Below are 15,092 nucleotides of genomic sequence, written 5' to 3'. Positions count from 1 at the left end.
CCAAAACATTGTCCAAACACAGTATTTACAAAAATAATGCAGACTGCCAGTTGTGGTTTATAGGAAATGACAAAGGAACCCACATTTTCTTGGTTTATAGGAAATGACAAAGGAACCCACATTTTCTATCAGTCTCCTCTTGGTCCATTCAGTTATTGTCTTTGAGTACTATTTTCTCTTTCTGCCAGCCAGGGCTTATGTTGAAGAAGGCCTGACGTTTACTGACCGTCCACATTGTTCAAGGGGCCAAATGCCCTCCTGGAGCCCTAGCACGTAACTCAGTTTCATAACCTTTGGAATGTATTCTAGGTGTCAGAAGAGCAAGGTCAGGAAAACCCCGCCGACCACGATCCCATTCATGATCAGAGCTGGTATTTAGACCGATCACTGAGGAAGCGTTTGCATCAAGAGTATGGGGTTCAAGGCTGGGCTATTGTGCAGTTTCTTGGAGATGTGGTATTTATCCCAGCAGGAGCGCCACATCAGGCAAGAACCATTATTGTATTCTTTATTCTCCATACACTACTGATGTGGCTTGTGTTACTGATGTGGCTTCTTGTTTTCCAGGTTCATAACCTATATAGCTGTATCAAGGTGGCTGAAGATTTTGTTTCTCCAGAACATGTTAAGCACTGCTTCTGGCTTACTCAGGAATTCCGCTATCTGTCACAGACTCATACAAACCACGAAGATAAATTACAGGTAAAAATAGCTGTGATCCCGGGCATTCTCTGATTCTGACTTCATGGCCCTTTGTCAGTGAATGTCCATCCATACCAAGCTGTAGAACAAGGAGCGTATGATTGAAGCCCTCCACAGGGCCAAGTTCAAATTCCCTGGCCACCAGAAGGTCCATCCACATCTCTAAGAAGTGGGGATTTACTAAGTTTAATGTGGATGAATTTAAAAACATGGTTGCAGAAAAGCAGCTCATCCCAGATCACTGTGGAGTCAAATACATCCTTAATCTTGGGCCCCTGGACAAATGGCGGGCCCTGCACTCAGGAGAGCCTTAGTGCTGTCCCTTCCTTACTCATGCCCACCAATAAATCCTTATTTCCTGTCAACAAAAAAAATAGTCCATGAACTTGGCCATATCACACTAGGTAACAGTGAGTTGATGAACTGGCTGGTTCTACTACCTACTTAGGCAAAGGAGGAATAAACCAGAAGGGAATCTCACTTTGGTTTAGAGGCTTGCAGTAGTGAATGATCTAAAATATGTGATTTCGTTTAGAAAACTAGGGACATATATAAACCCTGAAAAAGAGAGCTGTACCCTGGGAGTTGCTTCTCTCTGCACTCAATGAGGGCAGGGCCACATAGGATCAAAGCCTGTGGAAGGGGGAGAATGAGCTTTTCATTTCTTCAAAGGAGGCATGGGTTTAAAATGTGTATAAAAGCCTCCAAGGATCCCAGGGGCCTTTCAGGTATTATTAACATTTCATATTGAATTTTAGTCTTAAGTTCCAAGAGCATGGTAATGAAATTGGTAGGGGGAAAGTTTCTTCTCAGTGGACAGATTTTAGATTTAATGCTAAACTTGACCATATTTTCTCTCATTTCGATCAGGTGAAGAATGTTATCTACCATGCAGTAAAAGATGCGGTTGCTATGCTGAAAGCCAGTGAATCCAGTTTTGGCAAACCCTGAGGGTCCCAGAGGCACCTTACCCCTGCACATTGGAAGTGAATTACTGGCAGCTGTTCAAACTCTTCAGGCAGGATTCCTGTGGACTTTGAGACTCATGTTACCTCATCTTCTTTTTTAAACTGTACCCACCTGGTAAGGGGGTACTCTGTCTAATGTATATTTCTAGTGTTTACAGACACTAAATGTGTATATGTAGTAACTATTTACAGAACATGCATCCTTTAAAACTGTGACTTCTCACCTAGTGCAGAGCTTCTACCCACCTGTAAAGACAGAACCCCTTCTCAGTTTTGGAACAACATCTGCAGTTACTCCCCAGCTGTGTGGTTGGACAGTTTAATCAAATGGATTATAACTCTTAGGAACCACCACACAGTTGATTTGGGTTGTGTTTTGTTGTGTCTGTCTGAGTACCCTCTCTCCCAGCCCTTAGGGTTCAGAAGAACAGTGGAGGAAGCGACCACCAACAATGCAGTTCTTATACTGTATTGCATTAGGACTGGCATTATATAGCAGAAGTCAACTACTGTACAATTCTTGGGGTTAACCAGCTTTAGTTAAATGGAGTTTTAATTTAAATTGAAGCTTTGCTAATTTTAAGTGTTAAGCATTTTGCATTAAAGTATTCATATAATGTTTTGACTCAGTTTATTGGCATTATTCTCTGGTTGCAGAGTCAACACACATTTCATCAGTATTAATGGGTGTAAGAGTTTACACCAGGAAGTCATCCTAAAAGCACAGAAATTCGATGTTATAGTGATTTCTGAATGGGTATTACAGTGCTCACATGGAAACAAGTTCCTCCCCAGCCAAGTGGAAACTCCTGTCACATTTTTGTAAAGAAACACCACTGATTAACTACCTTTGGAAATGAAAATTAACCGAAAAACCAAATGGTGACTAGCTAAATGATTCTAAAAAGTTAAGAGGTCAAAACACTTTGTCTCTCTTCTGACCCTTTATAATTCAAGAGTTTACAAAAGAAAATGAAATTATTAGAAGTTTTAAAACTGTAGTATCAAAAATAATCATCTCTATGAAGAAAGGAAATTCATAAAGAAGCCAGTTTTCTATACCTTGTTGATTTTCATAAACAGCTCTAGCTGTACTAAAATGATTAAATTGAAATCAAGTAACATAGACAAGGCCTGGAGCCTGGGTTTTTACCTGTGAGCTCAGAGTGGTAAGTCAAAGATGCATACCTAATGCCAACCCACCTCAAGCCAAAATCTTTAATGGATGAACTTTCAAAAACATAAAGTTTTCTGAAAAGAATAAATGGAAATATCTATTAGTGGGAAACATCTTCCTTGGGAATGTCTTACCAGAAGCTCCTTTATACAGTTTTGGATCTAGAATTGGCACTGTTGGTTAGAAATCCCCAATAGCCAAAAGAAGATGAAAAGTTGAATTCTCTACTGAAGAAATCACCATCAAGCCAGACCTCAAAGGAATCCCAAAGATAATTCCAAGGACTTATTACTTATAATCAGATGCCCACAAATAAAAAAATTGAAAGCTCCCATGAGCAAGAGTCAATGCAAACCTGCAAACTGCTATATTAAACCTGCAATGTTTGTAAATTCTGGAATGATCCAGTACTTTATATTCTGAAACATTTAGTATGCGTGAAGAAATGGGTGTATGGGGATATGATAAAAGAATGAGGTTGCCATAAATGACCAGATTGGGAAAGAAGCTGAATACAGAAATGAGACATTAAAATTAGAAATTCAGCACATGAGTTAAGAAGCAGAAAAAAGATCTTTTACAAACCAAAAGATCGGTAAAAAGATACAGTTCAGGGTTGAGTAACAGGGAACTATAGAGAAATATTTACTTAGCAGACACAGAAAAGTACAGGTTTGACAATAAGTCAGAGAATCAAGAGATTGGTGAGGGATGGGTTAAGTCTAGACCCCTAAAAATTATTTTCCTTGTTCATTACTGACATTTTCAGATAACAGCCAGAATTTCTCAGGAAAGAAAACCCATATCATTATGCAAGAAAAAATGGTGTACAAGGGAAGTTGTAAATTCCTGGATAACCTTAAGCAATTTTAACAGTATTTTCGTAAATCTGGATAAAGTTCCTCTTAAACATAGAATTAACATATGATCCAGCAACTCCACTCCTATGTTTAAACTCAAAAGAATCAAAAGCAAGGATTCAAGCAGATACTGGTACACTCATGTTCACAGCAGCATTATTCACAAGAGCCAAAAGTGGAGACAGCCCAACAGATGAACAGATAAGCAAAGAGGCATTTATATACAGTGGAATATTTTTCAGTCTTGAAAGAAATTCTGACACCTGCTACAACATGGACGAGTCTTGAAAATATGCTAAGTGAGATAACGGCAGACACACAGAATGAGATACTATATGATCCTCTTATAATGAGGAACAGTCATACTCCTAGAATAGAGCAGGAAGTACGGTGATGGGTCCTGGGGCTGAGAGGAAGCGGAAGTGGAAGTTACTGTTTAATGGACACAGAGTTTCTGTTTGGGATGATGAAAAAATTCTGGGGATGAATGGTGGTGATGGTTGTACAACATTGTGAATGTCCTTACTACCACTGAATTGTACACTTAAAAATGATTAAAATCATCAATTTTTTTATGTATCTTTAAACCAAAATAAAAATTAACTCCAAGTAGGAAAAACCTTTGGAGTCGAATGAGAAAATGACATTCTTATTTTCAGTTGATGAAAAAGGTAGAAGGAACAAGTATGCCTTTTCTAAGTACAGGTTTCCCCCACTGTTTGAAAAGAGGTTTGTTTCCTGTGAAACCTTTCACACGCGTAGAAGTAGGTACCTTAGGACACATCTTGCTAACGGACACACAAAGTCGACATCAGGCACAGGTGCCACAGACACAGTTCATAGCTGTGGCACCCTGACGCCGAGTGTAGTTTTGTGTAAAGGAGCATGGCAATGCCACTTTCATGGCTCAGCGTGTATGCTGCCACTGTTCCAGCTTGTTGCAAAACAAAACGCTGAATGCTGTTTTCACGTTTTGCCTTTTTTTTTTTTTGTAAAAACAAAAAATCCTCTTCAGATTTCTTTCCATTAGCAAAAACAGGTACTAACATAGGTATTTCATAAATGTGAAATAGTGTAAAGCAGACTTTCAAAAAGTGGGGGATAGGGACTTCCCTGGTGGTCTAGTGGTTAAGACTCTGCACTCCCAAGGCAGGGGGCCTGGGTTTGATCCCTGGTCAGGTACCTGGATCCCCCAGGCCACAGTAAGAGTTTGCAAGCTGCAACTGAAGATCCTACATGTTGCAACTAAGACCTGGCACAGCCAACTAAATATTAAAAAATAATATGTTCTATGATGACTATGGAAATAACTACAAAATCCTCAAATGTTGAAAAATTAAGCAACATACTTCCAAGTAAATGAATGACCAAGAAGAAATCAGAAAGAAATTAGATAGTTGAAACAATAATAAAAATACAACTTTCAAAAATGAGTTCAGTTTACAACAGTGTTTTGATAGGAATTTACAGATTTATATGTATTTATAGTAATATTTCTAAAATGTGTAGTAGAAGCATTTCATCAGTGAAAACATGCAGTTGAAAGATTTTAACTATAGATTTCAATTTTTTCAACATCTAAAACTTCAGATTTTATGATTTATATTTTTTGTATGTTTTATGTTAGCTCTGGCCTTGTAATATATGACACGATATATATTCAGGTACATTCCCTCTACATTCACTTTTGAGAGCTTTCATTAGAAATGGATGTTGACAGCTCCCTGTCAGCCATATGACCTCAAGGGTAAACAACCAATACTCTTCAGTGTACTGTGTTGCTGGCGTTTTTTAAAATGTACCTTGGTTTGTGTTTTTGCATCCTGTGATGTCTACAAAATGCCCATCTGCATCTGCTGCTTCTAGTGGGAAAAAGAAGAAGGCAATTACTCTTGAGATAAAACTCGGGATAATTGCCCAGCACAAAGGCAGCAAGCCAGTCAGTAATGGTCACTGCACATGAGTTAGGAATTTCCATTGATGATCTCAACTATTTTAAAGGTTAAGAAGTGAATCTGATGCAGTGAATAGCATCAATTAAACACACTGTCATCACAAAAGAGCTGGTCTAATGATGATACTGAAAAATTGTCACGTGCTATACCACTTAGCCAACGATGCCCTAGGCTAAGGTAAGAAGGCTTTTCGATTCACTCTTTATACCTAAGTGTTTATAGCAACGTGTGCTAGGTTTCAGAGCTTCAAAGGGCATCATGATTTTCATAGTGTGAAATTCAGCAGTGACGCAGCACTGATGCTAAAAGGTGCTGATGATTTGAAGGAAGAGCTATATAGGACAATTGTGGGTGAGAAGTACTCACCAGAGAGACTTCCCTGGTGGTCCAGCAGTTCAGAATCCACATTGCAATGCCAGGGACGCAGGTTCAATCCCTGGTTGGGGAACTTATCCCACATCTCACGGAGCAACTAAGTCCACAGACCACAACTACTGAGTCCACACACAACTAGAGAGTCCTTGTGCTGCAACAAAAGATCCTGAGTGACGCAGTGAACATCCCATGGCTGCAACTGACCCCTTGCAGCCAAATAAATAAATGTTTTTTTTTAATTGCCAGAAGAAAAAGTTAATACTGATGAAACAAGCTTATTCGAGAACTGTATGTCAGGACATACATACATTCAAGAGTTCAATACAATGCCTGTATTCAAGGCATTCAGAGACCATTTAAGTTTTTGGGTGGAAATGTTGCAGGGTTCAAATTAAAGTCTTTCCTAATGTACCATTTAAGAAACCCTAGAGCATTCAGAAATCTGAGTAAGAATACACTTCCCATTATCACCATAATAAGAAAACTTGCAGTACCATTGGCATTGAGGCTGAAGAGCCTTCCACTGAAGAGCTGATTGAACTGGAGAAAGAAGTTGAGGTGAGGAAGAACAGTTCTATCTGAGACGCCAAAAAAGTTCACAGCAAAGAAACTTAGCAGAGGTGTTTGCTACTATCACCAGTGGTGTACAGATGTTAGAAATGGTTGTTAATTATAAGAGATTGGCAAGACCTGGCAGGTAGGTTCAGGAAGCTCTTGCTTGCCATAGAGAAGAAAAACTGCAAAGCTAGTTATCTTCCTGAAGAACACTGTATCTGCTAAACCAAGGGTCTGTACCCCAGTTCCTCCTTCCAGCTATTCTCAAGCCTCATAGAAAGACTGATGACCCTGTAGCATCATCATCCAGCAATTAATTTTAGTTTGATGCTTTGAACATTCTTCAGACCCAGTGTGCTTTCAGCTGTGAGCACTAGCGGTGTTACCCATACAGCCATTCTGCTTTTCACTTTCAGTACAGTGTTCAATTAGTTACATAAGATTCAATTGTTGTTCAGTTGCTCAGTTGTGTCCTACTCTTTGCAACCCCATGGACTGCAGCATGCCGGGCTTCCCTGTCCTTCACTCTCTCGCAGAGTTTGCTCAAACTCATGTCCATTGAGTCAATGATGCCATCCAACTATCTCACCCTCTGTCGTCCCTTCTCCTCCTGCCCTCAATTTTTCCTAGCATCAGGGTCTTTTTCCAGTGAGTTGGCTGTCACATTAAGTGAACAAACTATTGGAGCTTCAGGTTCAACATCAGTCCTTCCAACAAATATTCAGGATTGATTTCCTTTAGGATTGACTGGTTTGATCTCCTTGCTGTCCAGTGGACTCTCAAGAGTCTTCTCCAGCACCACAGTTCAAAAGCATCAATTCTTCAGTGCTCAGCCTTCAATACTTTATTATAAAATAGGCTTAGGTTAGATGATTTTGCTTAACTCTGGTTTAATGTGTTCTGAGCACATTCAAGGTAGGTAAGGCTAAACTATGATTTGCCAGATTTGTATCTAACAGTGTGTGTGTGTGTGTGTGTGTGTGTGTGTAATCTTGAGTTTTCTACATATAAGATCATGTCATCTATGAATAGGGACAATTTTACATCTTCCTTTTCAATCTGGGTGCCTTTAAATTCTTTTTCTTGCCTAATTGCTCTGGCTAGAACTTCTAGTTCCATGTTGAATAAAAATAGCAAAAGGAAGTGTCCTTGTCTTTTTTGTGACCTTTTTCTTTTTTGGTTGTTTCTATATCTTGATTATTGTAAATAATGCTGCAGTGAACTTGGGCGTGCATGTATTGTTGCATTAGTGTTTCCCTTTTCTTCAGATAAATACCCAGAAATATAAGCGCTGGATCAAGTAGTAGTTCTTTTAATTTTTTGACTTTCATTTTCACTTATTGGTGAGTTTTCTAGTTTCCCTCTGTTACTGATTTCTAGTTTCATCTTTTGTTGTCAGAAAAGATATTTAGTATAATTTCAGTTTAAATTTAGTATAATTTAAAATTTCTTGAGACTTGTTTTGTGGCCTTACATATGGGTTTTTCCTGGAGAATATTCCATTTGAGAACAATGTGTATTCTGCTGTTTTGGGGTATAGTATTCTGTATATATCAAATTGGTACATAGTGTTTTCAGTTCTTCTGTTTCCTTATTGATTTTATGCTTGGATGTTCTGTTCATTATTGAAAGTTCTACTATTGCAGAATTGTCTATTGCTCTCTTCATTTCTGGCAATCTTTGCTTCATGTATCTTGGGGCTCTATTATTAGGTGCACATGTAATTGTTATATCCTCTTGACAGATTGACCCTTTTGTCAATATTTAAGGTTCTCCTTTGTATCTTGTAATCTTTTTAAACTTAAAATCTATTTTATCTGATAAACATGAAAGTGAAAGTTGCTCAGTCATGTCCAACTCTTTGCAACTCCATGGACTATACAGTCCATGGAATTCTCCAGGCCAGAATACTGGAGTAGATAGCCTTTCCTTTCTCCCGAGGATCTTCCCAACCCAGGTCTCCCATATTGCAAGCAGATTCTTTACCAGCTGAGCCACAAGGGAAGCCCATCTGATAAACATAGACATCCTACTTCTTTTTCAATTACTATTCCTATGCGATATCTTTTCCCATCTTTTTACTTTCAATATTTTGTATCTTTGTACAGTACCTAAAATGAATCAGCATATAGATGGATTATGTTATTTGTTCTTCCAATCTCTTGCCTTTTAATTGGGGTTTCAGTTCAGTTCAGTTCAGTTCAGTCATTCAGTCGTGTCCGACTCTTTGCGACCCCATGAATCGCAGCACTCCAGGCCTCCCTGTCCATCACCAACTCCCGGAGTTCACTCAGACTCATGTCCATAGAGTCGATGATGCCATCCCGCCATCTTATCCTCTGTCGTCCCCTTCTCCTCCTGCCCCCAATCCCTCCCAGCATCAAGGTCTTTTCCAATGAGTCAACTCTTCGCATCAGGTGGCCAAAGTATTGGAGTTTCAGCTTCAGCATCAGTCCTTCCAATGAACACCCAGGACTGATCTCCTTTTAATCCATTTATATTACTAATAAGGAAGGACTTAGCTGTTTACCTGTTTGTTTTTGTATATATTTTTTGTTTAGTTTTTCCATTATTGCCTTTTTTCACATTTAGTTGAAATTTTCTTTCCTTTTCTTTTAATCTCAGTAGTTACCTTAGTGATTATAATTAACATCTTAAAGTTACAACGACCAAGTTTGAATAATATCAATTTTGTTTCAATAGTATACAAAATCTCTACTCTTATACATCTCAGTCACTCCCTCTTTATATTGTTTTGACACAGATTCTATACATTGTGTGTCCCTTAACATGAATGTATATTTGTATGCATCTGCTGTTAACCTTTATAAGAAAAAAGAGGAGTTACAAACCCAAAAGTACAGTACTGGCTTTTACCAATGTAGTTTCCTTTACTGGTGTTATTTTTTTGCTTATGGCTTTAAGTTACTATCTAGTGTCTTCATTACAGCCAGAAAGACTTTCTTTAGCATTTCATGTAGGGCAGTTCTACTAGTAATGAACCCCTTTAGCTTTTTATGTTTTAAAGCAGGGCATATCTTATTTCCTCCTTCATTCTTAAAGTTTGCTTTTTATGATACTCTTCATTGACAATATTTGCTTTCCGTTTGTTAAATATGTCACTCCACTGTTTCTGGCTTCCCTGGTATCCAATGAGAAAGTGGCTGTTAATCTTATTGAAGATCTCTAGTATGTGAGGAGTTGCTTCTCTTCTGCTGCTTTTACGATTCTGTCTGTATTGTTCAACAACTGGACTATAATGTTTTAGTGTGGATCCCTTTGATTTTTGTCTTACTTGGAATTTGTTGAGCTATTTGCATGTACAGATTAATTCAGATATGGGAGGTTTTAAGTCATCATTTCTTCAAATATTCTTTTTGCTCCTCTCTCTCTTATCCTTCTGGTTCTCCTATAATGCACATGTTGGTGAGTTGATGGTCTCCCACAAATCCCTTGAGCTGTGTGCACTTCATTTTTCTTTCTGCTTCTCAGACTGGATTATTTCAGTTTTTTTATATTCAAGTTTACTTTTCTTCTGCTTCCTCAAATATGCTGAACCCCTTTAGTGTATTTTTTCATGTTATTGTGCTTTTCAGCTCCAGAATTTCTATGTGGTTCCTTTTTATAATTTCTCTATTGATATTCTCATTTTGTTCATATATTATTTTCCTGGTTTTCTTTACTGCTTGAGCATACCTGAGACAGTTGGTTTAAAGTCTTTGTCTAGTGTGATGTCTGGGCTTCCTCGGGGATGGTTTGTGTAAATTTTTTTTTTCCTTTGAATGAGCCATACTTCCAAATTTCTTTGTATGCATTATAATTTTATTGTTCAAACCTGGACATTTAAATATTCCTGAATAATACTGAAAATCAGAATCTTTCACTTCCCCAGGATTTTCTGTTCTGAGTTTCTGAAGGCTTAGCTGTGTTCAGCCAGTATTTTAACAGAGATCTCCTTGAATGCCAGAAACTTAAAAAACAAACAAAAATACCTGTTCGGGTCTTCTATGGATTGGCTGTGTGCTTGGATACTCTTTACCACTTAGCCAGACCATTTATGGTTCTAACTCAACCTTCACTTTCTGAATGCACCAAGCCTAGACCTAGGGGTCTTTTCAGGTCTTTTCTGAGCATAATTCCTATCCTGGCTTTCTAAATTCCCCAGTATACCCAGTTGTTGTTGAATGCACTAATATTAAAAAAAAAAACAACCAACAACAAAAAACGTCTCCCTGGCTTTTCCTCCCAGGTTTTGAGCAGTCTCTTGTACGTTTCAGCTGAAAAATTTTGCCCCAGGTGACTGCACATTAAAATCAAAACAAACAAAAAAAAACCCATAACATTTTTTCAAACAATACTTGATGCTCTTCCACCCTGGATAAATTCCAAGATAGGCAAACCAGAGATCGGCACCTTGTTATTCCTTCAGGATGGCCCTTAGATTGGGCCAAACACAGTAATTTGTGAATAAGGTCCTCTTCTCTTTCCTGGAACTAGGGGCCAGGGTCTCACATTTGAAAACGTGGGCTGCTGTCTTCAAGATGCTGCCAAACTGTGACAGAGTTTTGCCAAGGGCAAATAAAAATGCCACAAAGCTGTCTGTTTTTTCTTTTTCCTTAATATTTTGTTGGTTGTTGTAAACCTTCGTTTTCGAGTTCTGACAGTTTCTGGGACTTTTTCAATGTTTCTTTGGAAGGATATGGGTTTGAAACTGTCTACTCCTCCATTTTGCTGACATAATTCTGTACATATATTACATAAATATAATTATTTGTAAATGAGAACTCCCATAGCTTAAGAAAAGGTATTTCCCTACTGTGGTTTAGACTTGAATTTCTGAAATGGCTCAGTGGCCAAGCAGTGTTCATTCTGGCATCTCAAAAGAAAAGTGCTTGGTTAAATAAATTTGGTAAAAGCACATGAAAGGCTAAGAAAAGTTAAAGCCTGCTTTATATTTATTTCAACCAAGCATTTCCCAAGTTTATTTTCACTTAAGAATCTTTCTTACTGGTAATACAGAATAGCTTTTGAAGGGCATTTGTCACCAGGGTAGGACAAGAAAAATGGTCCAATTTTTTAAAGCTTTGATTTTTCACAGTTGCTTCCATAAATACAGTTATGGGGCTGGATTTTGGGGAGAGGTGCAGAGGCAGACAAGACTAGTACTCTTTTGGAACAAACAGAAGTCATGACCCCTTCTCTCCAGGAGTTCTAAGACATACCTGTAAATATATCAGACAAGAAAGAGGGCCTAAGGCCATGTGAGCTGTACAACTGGCAAGGGCGCTCAGGAAGTCGTCTCTGGCGGACAATATAGGGAGAATGGGCAGGGACAGAGAAAGTCAAGTTATAATCTGCCTCGAGTGAACTGCTGGGTGATCACCACAAGCTGGACAGTGGTTTTTAAAGAGTAAGCTGTGTTTGAGAAGAAAACAAAACAAATGAATTGGTGGTGTAGAATGCTATTCTGAGTACCCTTGAAATTTTTTTTGGGGGGGCACCAAGTAGAATCATCTGTGTTTAGGGTGGGGCAAGTAGGAGCTGGTGCTGGAACTAAGTCAAGGGCTTGAGGTTTAGAGGAAAACTTTTATTGCAGGTGTTGACTTTGACGGGCCAGAAGAATATCTGATACCCAACAGAGTACTGGGGGAAAATGGGATGTGTGGCCTAATAATGAGCCAACAGTGCTTTCTCCTTAGCCTGAAAATAGGAATGGAGTAAAACCCTCAAACAATTAAAACAAACCAACCCTATATTTAGATCATTTTATTTGAATCGCTGAAAGAGTGGTTGTCATTATTCTATCCATCCATGCACCTGGATAAACTCTGATTATCCACATAAGAACAAAAGTGCTCAAGAGATTATGAGCATTCCTTAGTTCCAAAATCACTCTGTGAATAAATCAGCCAGATAAATGCAGTCATAAAACTATCCTGCCAATGTGTTGGTTCCTCTCAACTTCACTTGTAGATTCAAAGCAATCCTAATCAAAATCCCAGCAAGTTATTTTGTGCATATTGACACATGAATTCTAAAGTTTGTTTAGAGAGGCAAGAGACCCAGAACAGACAATACAATGCTGAAGAACAAAGTTGGAGGACTGATGCTACCTGACCTCATGACTTACTTATAACGCTACGGTAATCAAGACAATGTGGTACTGGCAAAATAATAGGCAAATGTATCAATGGAACAGAACAGAGAGCCCTGAAATAGGCCCCCATAAATGCAGTCAATGGATCTCTGATGAAGTAGTGAGGGTAGTACACTGCAGCAAAGACCATCTTTTCAATAAACAGGGCTGGAATAACTGGACATGCAAAGAAATAAATCTAGACACAGACCTTACATGCTTTACAAGAATTAATCACAGATCATAGTGCATGCATGCTCAGTCATTCAGTCATGTCCAACTCTTTGCGACCCCATGTACTATAGCCCACCAGGCTCCTTTGTCCATGGGATTATCCCAGCAAGCATACTGCAGTGGGTTGCCATTTCCTCCTTTGGGAGATCTGCCCAACCCAGGGATCAAACCTGTGTCTCCTGCATTGGCAGGCAGATTCTTCACCAATGAGCCACCTGGGAACCCCAAATGTAAAATACAAAACTATAAGACTACTAATAAAATAACACAGAAAATCTAAGTGACCTTGGGTATGGCAGTGACTTTTAAGATCCAACATCAAAGGCACTATCATGAAATAACCGGTAAGATGGACTTCATTAATACTAAAAACTGCTCTGTGAGAAAAGCATGAAGAGAATTAGAAAACAAGCCACAGACTGGGAGAAAACATTTGCAAAGGATATTTCTGATAAAGGACTATTATCCATAGTATACAAAGAACTCTTAAACCTCAGCAATAAGAAAATGAACAACCCAATTAAAAATGGACAAAAGTTCTAAACAAATATCTCACCAAAGAATATATACATATGGCAAAAAAGTGTATAAAAAGATGTTCAACATCATATATCTTCAGGGAAATGCAAATTAAAACAAGATTCTGTTTCACACTTACTAGGACAGTCAAAATGCAAAACACAACATCAAATGCTGGTGAGGACGTGGAGCAGTAGGAACTCTCATTACTGCTGGTGGGAATGCAAAACAATACCGCCACTTTGGAACTGTCAGCTTTTTACAGAATCAGACATACTCTTACCATATGATCCAGCAATTGTGCTCCTTGTTATTCACCTAAATGAGTGAAATGTATGTCTACACAAAGACCGCACACAGACATGTATGGCTTTATTCACAGCTGCTAAAACTTTGGAGCGACCAAAATGTCCTTCCACAGGTGAATGTACAGTGTAGTACCTGTGAGCAATGAAATATAATTCAGCACTAAAAAGGACCTATCAAGCCATGAAAAAGACATGGAGGAAACTTACATGCATATTACTAAATGTAAGAAGACAATCTTAAAGGGCTACATACTGTAGGATTCCAGGAATACACATACTTCTGGGATGTGTATATATACACATATAAGTGGGAGACTACATGTGTCAGGGCAAGAGGTATTTATGGGAACTCTCTTTTCTGCTCAATTTTGCTCTGAATCTAAAACTTCTTTCAAAAGAAGTTTACTTAAAAACTGAACTGCATCCTGAAGATGAGATCAAGAGTAAGAGGACAGTGCCTTGGATTGGAGAGTCCCATTTCGCAGGATGAGAGGAAAAGGTCCTCACTGCAGCACGTCCAATACATTCGCATTTCTCCACACAACCTACGGAAACTGACCTGGGGGGACAGTGGCTGGGTTTTTTTCCTTACCTGTGTAGGGCACATCAGACATGGGCCAGAGGGATTTGGGTTGAACCCCAGTTCTGCCATTTTATGATTTAGAGTATGTCACTTCAGCAAGCTGAGGTGTTTTCCTAATTTGTGAAGACTGAATGATCACATATGTTCAACAGCTTTGTAAACTGTCAGGCCCACACAAATATAAGTCGCTACTGCTGAATGATTTAAAAACGTCACTTAGAAATGTGTGAATCGTTTACACTGCATGACTGCACCATGCCCTTCTCATTGGTCAGCTCCTGGCTTTGAGAAAGCACTGATATGTATGCTCATATCCCATACATCCAAGACAACCAGCTTAACACAGGAGAAGGCAATCAGAGGGTGAGAGAGGCCTAACCCCACTGCTGTCCATAATCTGCAGTGGGAAGGAAAAAGCTGCAGACACATACACCTGCCTCAGGTCAATGTAATATAGCCACCCAGCTCCCAAAACAAGGGGTCACAATTCCCAGGCATCCTTTTGCTTATACAAAGCTGACAAACACAGGAAGAGTAGCTGGCACAGCACCTTGTGGAGGCTGAGGAGCAGCGTCCACTGAGCAGAAGTGCCTTCCACTGAGCTTCTGAGTCCCACATGCCCTGCTGTAACACCTCTTTTCATGGCCGACACAGGACATAATTTGGGCTAAGAGACACCTTGCAAGTTCACTGCACCTGACAATCTATGATAAGACCAAG

At 39.0% G+C, this 15,092-nt stretch overlaps 1 protein-coding gene across 4 annotated transcripts in view; it reads left to right on the top strand.

Moving 5' to 3' along the window:
- The window catches only part of KDM3A (lysine demethylase 3A), a 56,370-nt gene extending 54,075 nt beyond the window's left edge, over positions 1-2,295 (top strand). For all 4 annotated transcript variants that reach the window (XM_070798797.1, XM_070798796.1, XM_019970297.2 and 1 more), the window contains 3 exons: positions 310-486; positions 568-702; positions 1,573-2,295. In XM_070798797.1, coding sequence (XP_070654898.1) covers positions 310-486; positions 568-702; positions 1,573-1,653 — 393 coding nt within the window. In that variant the 3' untranslated portion in view covers positions 1,654-2,295. The remainder of the gene's footprint in view (positions 1-309; positions 487-567; positions 703-1,572) is intronic.
- The last annotated feature ends 12,797 nt before the right edge of the window (positions 2,296-15,092 follow it).

Source organism: Bos indicus, chromosome 11, assembly GCF_029378745.1.
Source record: "Bos indicus isolate NIAB-ARS_2022 breed Sahiwal x Tharparkar chromosome 11, NIAB-ARS_B.indTharparkar_mat_pri_1.0, whole genome shotgun sequence".
In the NCBI taxonomy this organism is placed as follows: Eukaryota; Metazoa; Chordata; class Mammalia; order Artiodactyla; family Bovidae; genus Bos; species Bos indicus.
This window is presented reverse-complemented; position numbering and strand designations above follow the sequence as displayed.